Source organism: Carcharodon carcharias, chromosome 9, assembly GCF_017639515.1.
Source record: "Carcharodon carcharias isolate sCarCar2 chromosome 9, sCarCar2.pri, whole genome shotgun sequence".
In the NCBI taxonomy this organism is placed as follows: domain Eukaryota; kingdom Metazoa; phylum Chordata; class Chondrichthyes; order Lamniformes; family Lamnidae; genus Carcharodon; species Carcharodon carcharias.
In genome coordinates this window covers 9,138,025-9,155,523 of record NC_054475.1, presented here as the reverse complement: position 1 = coordinate 9,155,523, position 17,499 = coordinate 9,138,025, and the positions used below count along the sequence as shown (strand labels likewise).

General features: G+C 40.7%; 1 protein-coding gene across 6 annotated transcripts in view; it reads left to right on the top strand.

The window, feature by feature from the left end:
* The window catches only part of LOC121282219 (nuclear transcription factor Y subunit alpha-like), a 64,197-nt gene that overhangs the window by 34,454 nt on the left and 12,244 nt on the right, over positions 1-17,499 (top strand). For 4 of the 6 annotated variants that reach the window (XR_005944020.1, XR_005944017.1, XR_005944018.1 and 1 more), the window contains 5 exons: positions 1,753-1,846; positions 6,146-6,312; positions 10,557-10,730; positions 12,907-12,999; positions 14,706-14,748. Coding sequence is in view for 2 of the 6 variants with exons in the window: in XM_041195813.1 (XP_041051747.1) it covers positions 1,753-1,846; positions 6,146-6,312; positions 10,557-10,730; positions 12,907-12,999; positions 14,706-14,726 (549 nt within the window). In the remaining 4 variants the exon portion in view is untranslated. The remainder of the gene's footprint in view (positions 1-1,752; positions 1,847-6,145; positions 6,313-10,556; positions 10,731-12,906; positions 13,000-14,705; positions 14,749-17,499) is intronic. The other 2 variants (XR_005944019.1, XM_041195815.1) reach the window with 2 other exon arrangements.

Sequence of the window (17,499 nt, the reverse complement as noted above, 5' to 3'; positions counted from 1 at the left end):
AATGAATCAAACAGACTTTTATCAAATCTAAAATCATTGTTGGTACATGTTGAAATCGATCATCTTGACTATACTGACAGCACATCCATTATGTTTTGACAGTAGTGTTGTTAGCTATCGAGAGTTTTCAGCATGCACATGTAATGCTGAAACTTAACTCTGTATTAAAATATTAAAGCCACTTAAATCTTGTGAACGTTAACCCTATATGACGGAGATAAATACTTAAATCACTTTCAATCTGATTTTTGTTTTTTATGTGTTGTTTATCAGTTTCTATTGTTTCAATTCTGTATCTAAACTTTAGCCTTATTTATAATGTACTCCTTTTTAAAAAGGGTCTTAAGAATGTTAGTTACCCTTTTTATCTGAACCTTCCAAGTTCTACAGTCTACTTCAAAGGTGAGAGTTGGCCTTTTTGGCTGAAAGGTTCCAGCTTGACTCAATTGGTATCACTGTCACCTCTGACTTAATTTATGTGTTCCAACCCTACTCTTAAGTTGTAAAACAGAAAATGCTGGAAATAGTCGGAAGATCTGGCAACATCTGTGGAGAGAGAAACAGAGTTAACGTTTCAATTAGTTCTGATGTCCTACTCTAGACACGTAAACATAATTTAGACTGACACTTTGTGCTGTTTTGAAGAAATGCTGCATTATGTTTCAGATGAAACATTAAACCAAGGTGCCCCCCCACCCAACCTTTACTGTTAAGTTGAACGTTAAGAATCCCATGATACTTAGGGCCAACCTTCTTCCTTCAATTGGCACCACTAATAATGTAATTCATCTCACTATTGCTGGTGAGAATTAGGTACATACCAGATGGCTACTACATTTGCCTGCTTAAATGTATTTGTTGCATTTAAAGGACAGTCATTTGTATCTGAAACATTTTGGCCTATTTCTTAAAAATGTCATTATATAAATTACTTCTCTGAAACCAGCTCCAAAGGCCATTGTTCAACCAGTTAAGGCTTAAAACTCCAGAAATTGACATGGTCCCTTTATGAATAAAGCTAAGTTGATCTTTGCAATTTTCAGTTCTCAAAATGTTTCAAACTTATGTTTTAATTGGTGCAAATAGAAGAAAGATTGCAGCCTAGTAATTCCTTGTCAGAATCTAAAAACTGTTTGCTGCCCCAATCCATTTGGCCTAGATGAATGAATATCAGTAGCTTATAGTCAAGATGGATGATAAAATTAAGATATCCTATAACTCCTCCTATTAAATGATACTTATTAGTAGCCATTCCCAGCAACCTCTGAGAAGACCATATTAGGACCTTAACCTGAACTTGTAGTTAGAGGGAGGCATTTGTTATGGCAAGTGTAATACAAAGCCAGAGAATAGCTGAAAAAAAATGTTGGGTTCTGCATGTGAATATTTACCTAATGTCCTAATCGAGATTAAGCCAGAAGAAATTCTTTGAACTTATTTGCCAGCTTTGACCTACTGCCAGTAGCTGTATAGCACAAATCTTCCAAATATCCATCCTACTTACCTGTTTAAAAAGATTCATTGGTCATCAACATCATTACAGCTGGCATCTACAAAATTATAACTTAAAATTAAAATTGCTAACAAGATTAGATCCATTGAGTTGTCTAAAATACTTTGTGTGTGGCTATCTCCCTGTTACATATTCTGTAAATTACAAGCAATGTATAAATGTCTATCTAACTGTATTTAATTTGGAACAGTGGCAAAAAATAATAATTAATTATTTTCATAACTGAATATGGTCAACAGCAAATAGTGCAAGGACAGCAGGTGGCACAGACTGCAGAGGGGCAGACAATTGTGTATCAACCAGTTAATGCAGACGGCACCATACTCCAGCAAGGTAATCAACAAGTTTGTTGGAATTCATTTTTTGGCATTGATCAAATGATAAAAGCAAACAGTAGTGACTCAATCAGATGATTTCCCCTCTTCTTTCCTACTGTCACTGTAGAATTTCTGATTGGTCTCTTGGCCACATTTCTTTGAATAACTGTTCATTATTTGAATTTTGTGTATTTTCCCTATAAATGTGTTATGAGCTGCTAATGTAAGTTAAATTTAGTTTCTGATCCCTTCTGATAGGGTAAGCACTCATTAACAGTGCACTTATACCAGGTACAGGCTCAAAACTGATATGACTTGTGTGTGACTGCCCAATGGGTTAGTTGTTTAACCCATGCTTTGAAAACTAAATGCAATGTATGGCTAGTGTACAGAGAAGCCTATTTTTGTGGTAAAACCATGTTGCTAATGGATGCATTGGTGATCACTTTTCTACAATTTAGTAAAGTACACCATGAAACTCATAACAGTGTCAACCTTGAGACAATTAGGGTTGCCACTTTGCCCAAGTCCAACGCTAAACAGAGAGCAGGGGAAGAATGTGGTCATAGCTTGAGATTTGATGTCTTCTTTGCTGATGGTGAGAATTGTTTGATGGTTATAATAATGGTCAAGTATTGCAAAGCAAGTAGAAAAAGTGGACCTTTTAATTTAAAAAATCAGACTTGAATGACTTCAAGAAAAACAAGATCTGGTTATGCATTTTTGAAAATAGGGAATAATAAAATTAAAAGGTATGAAGGATAAAAAGGTTAAATGTGATATTTCCTGCTCTTTCAAGGAGCATCTTCAAAAGTAACAAAATTTACTGAGGTAAGCTATTAGCAGCAATAAATGTATGAAATTGCACATTAGGAAAACAATTACAGACGCTTATCGTAAGTCAATTTTTGGAATTGATAATTAAGTTATCGTTAGACTGGAATTTCCTGATCTTTCACAGTTTTCACTCCAATTTATATTTCTCCAATTGAATACGATGGCCATGTGGCACCCTTATTTTTCATATCATTTCTGTTCAGCAAACCAAATCTCCAGAGGTTGTCCAGTCTCAACACATCCAAATGGGCCGGAATAGGTTTGCTGTTACTAAGAGTAGGAAACGCAGGATGCAATAGATATTGTAAAATATAATTTTCGAAAAAGTCCTATCAATAGTGCTGCCCACCATATAGATGCAAGAACTATTCTTCATCATCAGTATCGTCCACAAATGACCTGGTTTTCTGCAGCAGCTTGATGTTGATTGAAAAGGCAAGCCCTTTTTGCATGATGCAGCTTCACTTCAATTCTGTCTCTTCCTGCATCTTGTGTTGTAGGATTTCCCTGGTACAGCAATTACAGGAAAGTTGGTTAGGGAGGAATATATGCATAAATAGAGCCTGTCTGATATTCACTGTTTCCAGACGTTCCAACAGCCCCAAGCATAGGAGCAAGAAAACCTGCTTCATTATTCTTACATCAATGCATGCACTAATGGACCTGTGTTTGTTTGCGTAAGGGCATCGTGTTATTAGCACCTAGCAGAGTTTGCTTGTTTTGTATATTTCTAAATCATGTATTGAAAATATGTCACAATAATGAGGCCACCCTTGCAACTGTGGGTGTCTCAATCCAAGGTCTCTGTAGTTCTGCTAGCATGAAATGCTGATTTGAGGCTGGGTATTTCCCTACATTGTGGTGGAGAGGAGAGTTGAAGGACAAACCCCACCCCATGTACTGGCACAGCTCTTGGCAGTTGGCTCCAGAAAAATATAGCTGGTGAGAAAAGGTGATTAAAAATAAAAAGTCAGGTAAGAATAGGAGAGAGAAAGTCAGCTTTGTTGTCATAGCCTTCTTGGATTATGCTACTATATTCACAGCCAGCACTACAGAGTACAAGGATTTGTGCAGTATTATCTACTGGGAGGCATAGCATTTTGCTGTTCCTCCAGTTTTCACTAGGAGGAGTTTCAACATTTAATTGAAATTTTAAAAGTTTAAGCAAAAGATGAAGTGGTCAGCATTGACATTTACTGCAGAATATTTAAGTGAGTTATATGCATTATTCAGAGATGCCATTTTGGTATTGGCTAAATATATCTAAGTAAGAACTACTGTGCTGAGTGAAAGCAACCATGAATCAAGCTTCCTGCAGCAAGCCAGTACTCACTTTCTAATATATATAAATGGCATTAACATTGAGATTAGAAAGCAAAAATCACTCCATTACAAATAGGGCTATTAATTTTAACTTCGTAAATGCCAGAGATAAAAAAAAGTGTTTATTTTAATTTGCTTTAAATTTCAACAAAAATCTATCACTTACTGTCCCTTCCCCCAGCCCTTCTTTGGGTCATATCTCTTTTATGTTCAGTAAGGCAAGCAGCCTTTTCACAGATCTCTGTTATATGTTTTTGAGCCAAATGGACTGCATGTCATCAAGGTAACATAACCTGTGATTTGTTTTTTCTTACTTTCCTTTTCTGGAAAAGCATCTAGCTTCATTTCACTGCTGTGGTCCCATAGCATCACTGAGATTGGGAACTCGCTCCATGTTTGATCATAAAATTTAACCCCAAAATATTGCTATACTCACACTATATCATAAATGTCTCCAAACTCTGCACAAAGCACACATGAGGTAGTACATTAAGATAAAAGCAAAAAACTGTGGATGCTGGAAATCCAAAACAAAAACAAAAATGAAAATACCTGGAAAAACTCAGCAGGTCTGACAGCATCTGCAGAGAGGAATACAGTTAACGTTTCGAGTCATATGACTCTTCAATAGAACTAAGGAAAAATAGAAGAGAGGTGAAATATAAGCTGCTTTAATTGGGGGTGGGGGGGGCAAGTAGAGCTGGATAGAGGGCCAGTGATAGGTGGAGATTGCCAAAAGATGTCATAGACAAAAGGACAAAGAGATGTTGATGGTGGTGATATTATCTGAGGAATGTGCTAATAGGTGACATTAAGGGTAGAAAGCAGGATGAGCAAGGTACAGATAGCCCTAGTGGGGGTGGGGTGGGGGGAAGGGAAGGGATTGAAATAGGCTAAAAGGTAGAGATAAAACAATGGATGGAAATACATTTTAAAATAATGGAAATAGGTGGGAAAAGAAAAATCTATATGAATTATTGGAAAAAAGGGGGATCGGAAGAGGGCTGGGGATGGAGGAGAGAGTTCATGATCTAAAATTGTTGAACTCAATATTCAGTCCAGAAGGCTGTAAAGTGCCTAGTCGGAAGATGAGTTGCTGTTCCTCCAGTTTGCGTTGAGCTTCACTGGAACATTGCAGCAGGCCAAGGATGGACGTGTGGGCATGAGAGCAGGGTGGAGTGTTGAAATGGCAAGTGACAGGGAGGTCTGGGTCATGCTTGTGGACAGACCGAAGGTGTTCCGCAAAGCGGTCACCCAGTCTGCATTTGGTCTCTCCAATGTAGAGGAAACTGCATTGGGAGCAGCGAATGCAGTAGACTAAATTGAGGGAAGTGCAAGTAAAATGCTGCTTCATTCGAAAGGAGTGTTTGGGCCCTTGGACGGTGAGGAGAGGGGAAATAAAGGGGCAGGTGTTATACCTTCTGCGTTTGCATGAGAAGGTGCCATGGGAGGGGCTTGAGGTGTAGGGGGTGGTGGAGGAGTGGACCAGGGTGTCCCAGAGGGAACGATCCCTGCGGAATGCCACGGAGGGGGGTGGGGGTGAAGGGAAGATGTGTTTGGTGGTGGCATCATGCTGGAGATGGCGGAGGATGCTCCTTTGAATGTGGAGGCTGGTGGGGTGATAAGTGAGAACAAGGGGGACCCTGACATGTTTCTGGGAGGGAGAAGAATGTGACGGTGGATGCGTGGGAGATGGGCCGGACACAGTTGAGGGCCCACCGTGGATGGAAAACCTCGGTTAAGGAAGAAGGAAGACATGTCAGAGGAACTGTTTTTGAAAGTGGCAGTGACATTGTTCACAACAGAATTAAAGCATATTAGCAAAATATTTGAAAATCTGGACCATTTTAATTTGCAATGATCTCTGCTTTGCATTACTTTCAGACCAGTTTTATTTTTTTTAAATTACATTGTTCTGAGCAAGGGGTTGTTTTACTTTGCTTTTAATTTTATTATTTTTACACAAGTTTTTAAAGATTATATTTATTGTTTTACTGAAAAGTGAAGGGATTAATCTTGTTCCTTTCATTTTTCTTTTTCTCTGTTCTCTCTTACATCTCTCTGTCTCAAACCTATTCTCTGTTTGCACTCTTCCCTCTTTTTTGTTTGTCTCCTTTTTGTCTTGTCTTTCCCCTCTTTGTGTTACGTGCTAAAGTTGCAGTCCCTGTTACAGGCATGATCACGATTCCTGCTGCCAGCCTTGCTGGGGCCCAAATTGTCCAGACGGGAGCCAGCACAAGCACCACAAATAGCAGCCAAGGCACTGTAACGGTAACACTACCAGTTGCCGGAAGTATGGTCAATGCAGGCGGTATGGTGATGGTAAGTCTAGTTTTGGGCAATCTTGTGAATAGATTACAGCTTAACCATTTACAGAATATTTATTCCCCAAATCATAGCAAGGCCGTTTAAGATCGCAAAGAGGGATTTCACCCTTGAGATAAATACATTTTGAATCACTGGTTATCAGACTAACTGTGTGATAAAGATGTATTGAGTTGTAAGATGGGAGGATGTAAGTTCTTTTCAGTGGTTCTCAATCTCTGATCCAACCATTAGTCAACCTGATTAGGCTGTGTGCTAAGCAAAAAAAAAGTGATAATTCAGATGAAGACATGAGGGAATCTCAGCCATGCTACATTTTTTTTTAATTCACTACGGGATGTGGGCTTCGCTGGCTGGGCTAGCATTTATTGCCCATCCCTAGTTGCTCTTTAGAAGGTGGTGGTGAGCTGCCTTCTTGAACTGCTGCAGTCCATGAAATAGGTACACCCACAGTGCTGTTAGGGAAGGAGTTCCAGGATTTTGACCCTGTGACACTGAAGGAACAGCGATATATTTCCAAGTCAGGATGGTGAGGGACTTGGAAAGGAACTCCTAGGTGGCGGTGTTCCCATGCATCTGTTGCCCTTGTCCTTCTAGATGGTAGTGGTCGTGAGTTTGGAAGTTGCTGTCTAAGGAGCCTTGGTGAATCCCCAATGCATCTTATAGATGGTACACACTGCTGCTACTGTGCATCGGTGGTGGAGGAAGTGAATGTTTGTGAATGGGGTGCCAATCAAGTGGGCTGCTTTGTCCTGGATGGTGTCAAGCTTCTTGAGTGTTGTGGGAGCTGCACTCATCCAGGCAAGTGGAGAGTATTCCATCACACTCCTAACTTGTGCCTTCTAAATGGTGGAGAGGCTTTCTGGAGCCAGGAGGTGAGTTGCTCATCGCAGGATTCCTAGCCTCTGACCCGCTCTTGTAGCCATAGTATATATATGGCTGGTCCAGTTCAGTTTCTGGGCAATGGTAAACCCAGGAAGTTGATAGTGGGGGATTCAGTGCTGAAAAAGCCAATTGAATATCCAGGGATGATGGGTAGATTCTCTTGTTGAAAATGGTCATTGCCTGACACTGTGACGCGAATGCTGCTTGTCACTTGTCAGCCCAAACTTGGATATTGCCCAGGTCTTGCTGCATTTGGACATGGACTGTTTCAGTATCTGAGGAGTCGCGAACGTTGTGCAATCGTCAGCATACATCCCCACTTCTGACCACATGATGAAGCAGTGGAAGATGGTTGGACCGAGGACACTACCCTGAGGACCTCCTGCAATGATGTCCTGGAGCTGAGATGACTGACCTCCAACAACCACAGCCATCTTCCTTTGTGCTAGGTATGACTTCAACCAGTGGAGAGTTTTCCCCTGATTCCCATTGACTCCAGTTTTGTTAGGGCTCCTTGATGCCACACTCGGTCAAATGCGACCTTGATGGCAAGGGCAGTCACCCTCAACTTACCTCTGGAGTTCAACTCTTTTGTCCATGTTTGAACCAAGGCTGTAATGAGAACAGGAGCTGGGTGGCCCTGGCGGAACCCAAATTGGGCATCAGTAAGCAAGTTATTGTTAAGCAAGTGCTGCTTGAAAGCACTGTTGATGACCCTTTCCATGACTTTACTGTTGACCAATAATAGACTGATGGGGCAGTAATTGGCTGGGTTGGATTTGTCCCGCTTTATATGTACAGGACATACCTGGGCAATTTTCCACATAGCCGGTTAGATGCCAGTGTTTGCCAGTGGAACAGTTTGGCTAGGGGCGCAGCAAGTTCTGGAGCACAAGTGTTCAGTACTATTGCCAGAATGTTGTCAGAGTCCATTGCCTTTGCAGTATCCAGTGCCTTCAGCCATTTCTTGATATCACGTGGAGTGAATCGATTTGGCTGAAGACTGGCATCTGTGATTCTGGGGACCCCTGGAGGAGGCCAAGTTGGTTCATCCACTCGGTACTTTTGGCTGAAGATTGTGGCAAATGCTTCAGCCTTATCTTTTGCATGATGTTTTGGGCTCCTCCATCATTGAGAATGGAGATATTTGTGAAGCCTTCTCCTCCAGTGAGTTGTTTAATTGTCCACCACCATTCACGACTGAATGTGGCAGGACTGCAGAGCTTAGATCTGATCCATTAGTTGTGTGATTGCTTAGCTCTGTCTATCACTTGCTGCTTATGCTGTTTTGCACACAAGTAGTACTGTGTTATACCTCATTATACCCAAAAACACCTCGTTTTTAGGTATGCCTGGTGCTGCATTCCCTCCTGCACTCTTAATTGAACCAGGGTTGATCCCTTGGCTTGATGGTAATGGTAGAGTGGAGGATATGCCAGGCCATGAGTTTATAGATTGAGTTTGAGTACAATTCTGCTGCTGTTGATGGCCCACCGTGCCTCATGCCTCGAGTTGCTAGATCTGTTCGAAATCTATCCCATTTAGCACGCAACGCAGTGGAGGGTATCCTCGATGTGAAGGTGGGACTTCATCTCCAAAGTGACTGTGCGGTGGTCACTCCTACTGATACTGTCATGGATATATGCATCTGCAGCAGGCAGGTTGGTGAGGAAGAGCTCAAGGATGTTTGTCCCTCTTGTCAGTTCCCTCACTACCTGCCCATAGACCTAGTCTAGCAGTTATGTCCTTTAGGACTAAGTCAGCTTGGTCAGTAGTGGTGCTACCGAGCCACTCTTGGTGATGGACATTGAAGTCCCCCGCCCAGAGTACATTCTGCGCCTTTGCCACCCTCAGTGCTTCCTCCAGGCGGTGTTCAACATGGAGGAGCATTGATTCTTCATCTGAGGGAGGGCCCTATGTGGTAATCAGCAGGAGGTTGCCCACATTTAACCTGATGCCATGAGACTTCATGGGCTCCAGAGTCGATGTCAAGGAATCCCAGGGCAACTCTCTCCCGACTGTATACCACTGTACCAGCATCCATGCTGGGTCTGTCCTGCCAGTTGGACAGGACATACCCAGGGATGGTGATGATAATGTCTGGGACATTATCTGTAAGATATGATTCGGTGAGGATGACTACGTCAGGCTGTTGCTCAACTAGTCTGTGAGACAACTCTCCCAATTTTGGCACTAGGCCCCCAGATGTTAGTAAGGAGGACTTTGCAAGGTCCACAGGGCTGAGCTTGCCATGGTCGTTTCTGGTGCTTAGGTCGATGACATGTGGTCCATCTGGTTTTATCTGTTTTTTTGAGACTTTGTAGCTGTTTGATACAACTGAATGGCTTTCTAGGCCATTCCAGAGGGCATTTAAGAGTCAACCACATTGCTGTGGGTCTGAAGTTACATGTAGGCCAGACCAGGTAAGGACGACAGATATCCTTCCCTCAAGGGCATTAGTGAACCAGATGGGCTTTTACAACAATTGACAATGGTTTCATGTTCATCATTTAGACTTGTAGTTCCAGATTTTTATTGAATTCAAATTCCATCATCTGCCATGGTGGGATTTGAACGCGGGTCCCCAAGACCATTACTATGGGGACCTGGGTAATCTCTGGATTACTAGTCCAGCGACAATACCACCACGCAATCATCTCCCCATGTGCTGGTTTTCCTATTTGCCTTAAAGTAAAGCAGACCAGTTGTGTGTTGAGGCAGGTTGCCCACCTGCCCATTCCTTTATTTTTCTTTTATCTATTTATGAGTAATGTAGAGTGAGAAATGTAAATAGCCACAAAATCATTAATGTAATCTCTATGAATATTTCTCTCATTATATTGTTGTGATTGTTCCTTGTGTCCTAACCCCTCTCCATTGTCTCTGGGCACTGTCCATGAAGATGAACAGTCTGCTTGTAAGCTACTGCCTTCACACTCTTGAACAAGCGACTTAAGGCATGAGAGTGATGCAGAGTGACTTATCTTTAATATTCCATATTCCCAACAAACCATTGCCAGAGAATCTCCAACAGCTGGTTGATATTTTGCCTTGCTGGCATAAATCTGCATTTTATCATTCCATATGCTCTACTAAAAACCTGCTTGCTATAGCTTTTATTTTACTGTGGAAATGGTACTGCATTTCCTATAGAATTAACAAGAACATGTCTTGTTTGTGTCACCTAAGCTGTGGTAAGCAGCAAGTTTGAGGTTTGCTGGTTTTCATAGGATACACTAAAGTACAAGTCATGACAGATGTACAATATATATATGTTGCAAAATTAATAATTTGTACTGGAGAGTAAGCTACCTTATCAATTTTTCCAATGGCTTTTTTTATGATAACTCACGCAGATGGTACCAGGGGCTAGTACAGTTCCAGCTATGCAGAGAATCCCCTTGCCAGGTGCAGAGCTACTTGAAGAAGAACCGTTATATGTAAACGCCAAACAGTATCACCGAATCTTAAAAAGGCGACAAGCAAGAGCCAAGCTAGAAGCAGAAGGCCGGATCCCAAAAGAAAGGAGGGTAAGTAAAATAGCATGAAGTAGGTCTGCCTCCCTGAGATGAATAAAATTTTACCGACCACAGACAAATGTTTTTAATTAAATGATCTTTTGTGGTGGCTAAACTATATTCCCATATTTTTACTAGTGTTTGTTCTAGTAATAAAATTTTAATAACCATATTTTGGAAGACTGGGAAAAAATAGCACATTTGGTCTATGCTTTATTTCCTTTCATTGTATGCCTAGATTATTAACCCTTACCTCATTGCAACTAGAATCTATATAAATTTGCTTGAAAAATATCCTCAGCTGTTAATATTTTTATTTCATGTACAGGCTGAATGTCAGTTCTGTTGCATGAGCAGTGAAAATCTCCTCAGCTCTTTAGAATCATCCAAAAACAACACCATGTTTTAATCCTACATATTCTGACCACTTAAAAGGTTACCCAGCACTATACTGTAGTAGAGAGTGTTCAATAGGTGGATATCCACTAACTGAATCAGGCAGCGGAAGACATTCTGTGAATCACAACTGACTTTTTGTTAAACTATAGTTCAGTATAAATATCATTTACCACTCTTCCCTTCTAGACCCTTTCCCTGTCCAGAAGCAAAACTCCCATACTGGGGAAAAACCCAGCTTTTAAGTACAGGCTTCAATGAGCATCACCTGCTCTCAATTCACTCTGAAGCTTGTCCTGGTTTACTCTTAAAGGGACCTGAATTTCTAACATTGTCAGAGAGAAATAAGTTAATTTTATTCATTTTATGTCGAATTGAGAGCACAGATTCAGGCCATTTAGCCCAACTGATATATGCTGCCATTTGTGTCCCACATGGACCGCCTCTCATCTGACTCAAGCCTCCTCCTATTTGAGAGCATTCCCTCCATCCTGCTGCCAAATGGAGCTACTTTTGGTGTTGTAGAGCAAAGATGCACTTTGTACTACTTTTCATTAAGAGAAACAAGCAAGTACAACAAAGATCATGTTTATTATGAGTAATATGTAAAAACAAGGCAGTAATACAAAACAAATTAGGAAACAGTAAATAGCATAAAAGCACTTGGGAAATAACATACATAAGGATACACAGTCTCAAACTCAACACCACATACACAGGAGAGAATTCGTGCATCTGTCCTAGAAGAGTTTAAACTTACCTCATATTAGGCCAGATATTTTAAGATAAAATTAAATCAGAAAATGCTGGAAAAATTCAGCAGGTGTGACAGCATCCGTGGAGAGAGAAACAGAGTTAGCGTTTGTGCTTCTCTCTCCCGGATGCTGTCAGGCCTGCTGAGTTTTTCTGTTTTTATTCCAGATTTCCAGTATCTGCAGTTTTTTGCTTTTCTCTTAGATTTTTTAAAATGTCCCCTTCCTGTTAAATATGCATTACTGCAAATGACAGCTCACATTAAAGTTGGAAATGTGGGAAGGGTGCAGTTGAAGAGTGACTGGAAGTTAATCTTTTCTTCTTTATCCAAAAGCTTGGTCTCTGCTCTTAAGGAAGATGATTCTTGCCCTATACTCATTCCTTTAACTTGGTAAACTTAGCAAGCAACTTGCTATGAGACAGAGACAGGGCCCTGCATTGGCACAGTATAGGCTGCCTGTTTTGGTCACTGGGGGTTGGTTAGCTCAGTTAGCTAGATGGTAAGAGAGTGGTGCAGAATTACGCCAGTGGCACGAGTTCATTATCTGTACCAACTGGTTCTTGGATGCCTGCCTCCTTGCCTTGCCGCATGCTTGATGCGGAGTAATGCCCCACAAGCTATTTAACTTGTACCTCTCTAACAGAGAAGAGATGCCAATGGTCCCTCACGGACTGTGGCTAATTATCTGTCTTTGCCATACCAAGATCTCACCCAACCAGCCCATAATACTTCAACAATTTAAAAAATATTAAATAGCAAACTATGAAAGTAATAAGGCTAATTTTAGGGAAATGTGTTTTATAATATTTGGAAAGGGAACTTCATATGGGTGACATGACCATCTCTTAAAGGGCTGATGCCCTAATGTTTTCTCTGTCTTGGGAACCTAAGCCCAGTCATGGTAAGTGAAGACAACCTGCAGAGTAGGTAATCTGACTTCTGTCAGCTGGTGTTAAATAGGCTGTTCTTATGAGTTAAAATTTTGTCTTATTATAACCATTCATTTATTGTTGTAACCGTGTAGCTTTTATTTTACAGAAATACCTCCATGAGTCACGTCACCGCCACGCAATGCAGCGAAAGCGTGGAGAAGGCGGGCGTTTTTTTTCTCCCAAGGAGGGTGATGAGATTGTAAGTTTTGTTTATCTAGATATAAATGTTATGAAACAAACGTTTATACTCTCCGGCAATGGCTCTCAAACTTCCACTGGCCCACCTAATCAAAAGATTTAGAAAGCTTGTACTTCCTCACTATCTATGCATATTGGTGTTGGTAATAATATTTAAAAGATATTTACTCCTTATGTGACTTCGATCACTTCAGATAGTGTACATGCTACGTGATTTATAGTAATTTCTACAGTTCCCAAATAGTAAATTAAACTCCAAACCTTGACAAAGCTTTCTAGATGATGTGTTGTGCACTCTTTATTCTTTTACTTCCTTTTGCATGAAATAACCCTATGCCAACCAGCATAAAAGTAAACTTTCATTTGGTATGTTTAAACTGTATTTATTGAGAATGGACCATGTTTCATCCTACAATTTGAGAATCATTGCTACAAAGGATGAACTGATCATTTAGCTCTTGCAAAGGGACATTATGGATTAATGTAATGAAGATACCATTGCCCACGTACATTGCAGCAGCTCTGTCTGTGGAGCAGGGTGCATAATCGTTTGAATAGCCCCTTCTCTGTAGCTTATTAGATCTTTAGCATAGTGCTATATTTAACAGATTCTGTATAAATCAGTAAAAAATCATTCCTGTATAGGTAATGATAACCCATTCATAGATCGCTATTGTTATTAAGTGTTAAAAGCAGAGTGGTTTGTTATAAACAGGCACTGGCACCAAATTATTCAGTGAAATATTATTTAAAAATCTATATTTTAAAGAACGAGTCTCATTATCAAGACCCTCACTAAAAATGAGTCTGTAGAAAATTTATATCAACCTCGTTTCCCTCTGGCTTTTACCATTTATGATACATATTTTATGTAAACTGTGAAAGCAGAAGGTAGTTCCTGGGGTGGTTGCGGGGTGCTGGTTTGAAGATATTGCTAATCCCACCACTGAAGGAATTGAATTCACATTCAGCCAACCCTGGATTATCATAGAATAATTATTTCAGTTGACATTAGTACAACTCCATCAACTGTTGTCTTCGGTACCCTTTAAAGAAGGTACCCCAAAGGTGCCACCCAGGCTTGTTAGTTAAATCACACCAGTAAATCTGCAATGGTGTGCTGACATTAAACCAGATGATAGGCTGAAACAAAAAAAGGTTATATCACCTGTAAGTAGAAGTAGGTATGTCCTAGGGTTAATTTGTTTATAGGGTTAGCAAGTGTTTGTAAATACCCTGCTTCTCCCCAGTCAGAAAAATATTTTAATGTGACATTTGTGATACCTCGTGTGCAACATTTTTGAAAAGTTTTTTTGTTCAAAGATGATCAAGGTGTGGAGCAGGATAGTGCATCAAAAAGCTTTTCAAATCAATCATAATTCTTTGTGTCTTGCAGTGGTGATGTATTCTAAAAGTTTGATCCAGGCTTACTTTGAAAAGCTGCAATGTAAGAGTTGGGGTCCATTGCTCTGGTAGTCACTGTCTTAGTATATCCTCTCTATTCTCCCTGACTCTGACCAAGGTGTAAAAAGAAAAGAAATTGCATATGCTGTCAACCTGGAATAAAAACTGATAATATCGGAAAAATACAGCAGGTCCGTCAGCGTCTGAAGTAAAGATAGGTTAACATTTTGGATAGAGTCCCATCATCAAAATTTGGTTATTTTAAGCAATTAAACTTTTTGATACTTTTTTCTTTTTATAAAGGTCATCTCAGTCAGGCTGTGAAAAGGCGTAAGACAGAGAAAAGGTGAGTAAAACAGCTCATAAATAGAAGGGAGTGTAGTGGAAGATAAATAAGACAAAACGTTCAAATAGAAACAGCCAAGTCTGAACTCAGAATTTATAATATGGCTGTGCTTGGTTGAAACAGTGTTAAGATGATAAGCACAGGAAGTTCAATGGATGTGGCAATGCACAGAGAAGTCAGATCATACATTAAAACATATCAGCAATGTCAAGTAGAGGGACTGCTCAATCTGCACTTGATCTCCTCATTACGGAGGAGATTGAAAATTTTGATATTTAAAAATATTGTGTGCTATATTTGACAAACCACTGTCTGCCACATGAGTGTTTAGATAGCAACACAGGAAGAAAGGACTTGACAGCTGTTTCATCTATTATGGTGGGCTCAGAAAGAAAATAAAGACTTTGCATTTATACACAACCTCAGGAGGTCCCAAACCGCTTTACAGCTAATGAAGTACCTTCTGAAAGTGTAATCACTGTTGTAATGTAGGTGATGAGCAATCAATTTGCACATAACAAAGCTCCCACAAACAGTAATGTGTTAATGACCAGATAATCTTTTTATAATATTGATTGAGGGATAAATACTGACCTGTAACCAGGGATAACTCCCCAGTACTTAACAATAGTGCCATGGGATCTAGTACCTCTGCTTAAGATAGTAGTCGGGGCTTGGCTTTATGCCTTTCCAAAAGACAATCAGTATTACACTGAAGTGTCCACCTACATTTTTTTACTCAAGTGTCTGAAGTGGTGGGACTTGTTATGGCACAGCTGATGGTATAAGTGCTGAGCTGTTCAAATCCCAAAGGGAAACTTGAAACAACTGCCACAACTTGTTTTACAATTTGTCTAAATTTCGAGATGCGTGCCTTGAATTCAGACCACCCAGTCTTGTGGGTTTTTACAAAACTAGTTTAAACATTTATTGACAAGAAAAGTGATTTTTAAGCGCATACATATATCTACAAATTACTGCTATAATAACTTCTAAATCCCCTACTTAATCTGACCCCCAGTTACACTTTGCTAAAGCAACAGTAAGACACACAAATTTTAAAAGACCCAGGCAAGGTGACACACAAGACCCCGAACCAGTGGAATTCAAAGTGAGTTTTCTTAATTTCAGTTCTTTGAAGACATAGATGCTGAAGGCCTTTCACACCTGTTGGATCTTAAAAAAAATGTCTACCCTTACTCACAACTTTCTCTCCTTTATACCTAATTTCCCCTTTGAATGCAAATACCCAATGTTTCACCATGTCTTTGGGCTTTACTTTTATGATAATAAAAATCTCTCATAGTACTAAATTTTACCAGTAATCTTTGGGAAAAAATAAACACACTGGGCAGAATTTTCTGCCTACCGGGTGGAAGGGCCCGACCCAATCCCCAGGCGGGGAGCCGATCCCCACCGGAGAAGCAGGCCCCGCTGCCATTTTAAGTGGGCGGGCCAATTAAGGCCCGCCCAGCGTGACACCCGGCAGGAAGCGTTATGCACCTCCTGTGCAGGCGGGGGGGATTCCCCAAATGCGAGAGTGCATGTGCACGAAAAAGCGCACATCTCCCTGAGGCTAAGTGCTGCCTCAGGGAGATCGCTGAAAGACAATGTCACACGAGATGGGACATGTTAATAAATTTCACTAAAACTTTATTAAAGTTTTTTAAACCCTACATGAGACCTCATCCCGCTGGTGGATGAGGTTTCATGTTTTTTCAGAAGCTCGCCGGGGCTCCTGGCCTGCCCACCAACCTTAAGGCTGGACGGGCAGGCCCTTTAATTGTTTTAATTATCCTGCCAATGGCCTCAATTGACCATTGACAGGTCGGCAGGCGCACAGCTGATTTGGCTGTGCCCCTGCCTTCCTAAAAATTTAAATGGGGCGGGATGACGTCGGCTGTTTCCCCCAATGTCATCCCACATCATTTAGCGCGTCGGCGAGTGGGCCCCACCCCCTGCTCGCCGATGGCAAAATTCAGCCCACTGTTTCTAAACTTCCCCCATGTTTACATCAATGCCTTCAGACCAGCTGCCTTTAAACCAGTTAAGTCTCACACACACACAAATGCAGACACAGACATCGCTATTTTATAATTAATTCCAAAAACATTATGAAAATTATTCCTGACAGACTTGAACCCACGCCCTTCTAGTGATTTTTTTTAAAATTTTGATCCAGGCTTACTTTGAAAAGCTGCAGTGTAAGAGTTAGGGTCCATTGCTCTGATAGTCACTGTCTTAGTCTATCGGAGGTGGGAGTACTACCACTGAGCTATTAAAATTAAAGTACCTAGAGAGGAGCTCATGAAGCAGAGGTGACGGAAAAGTGAATGTTTTGTTGGAGGGAAATTTTCCCCTGGAATGCTGAGATGGGAAATCATGTGCTTTGAATGGTAGTTTACATTGTTAGCGAAAGATGATCTAGCAAACATGGCTGCAAGTAGAATGGGATATGAAGCTGTTGTGGTTGCCATTGGGTGTGAGACTGGAGACACAGGTAATGACACAGACATCATCAAACAACTTGCCAACCACAACAAAGGAAACTCTTGGCAGAGGACAAAGAATTCATCCAAACAGAGAAGGAAACCGGAAACGAGATTAAACGTTTTCACAAAGAAATATCAGGAAAAAAAAATACAGCTAATTGTGAGAATTCATAGAATAGCACAGAAGGAAGTGACTTGGCCCATTGAGTTTCTGCCAGTGAATTCATGGCAAGTGTTAAACATAAATCCAAATTGAAGG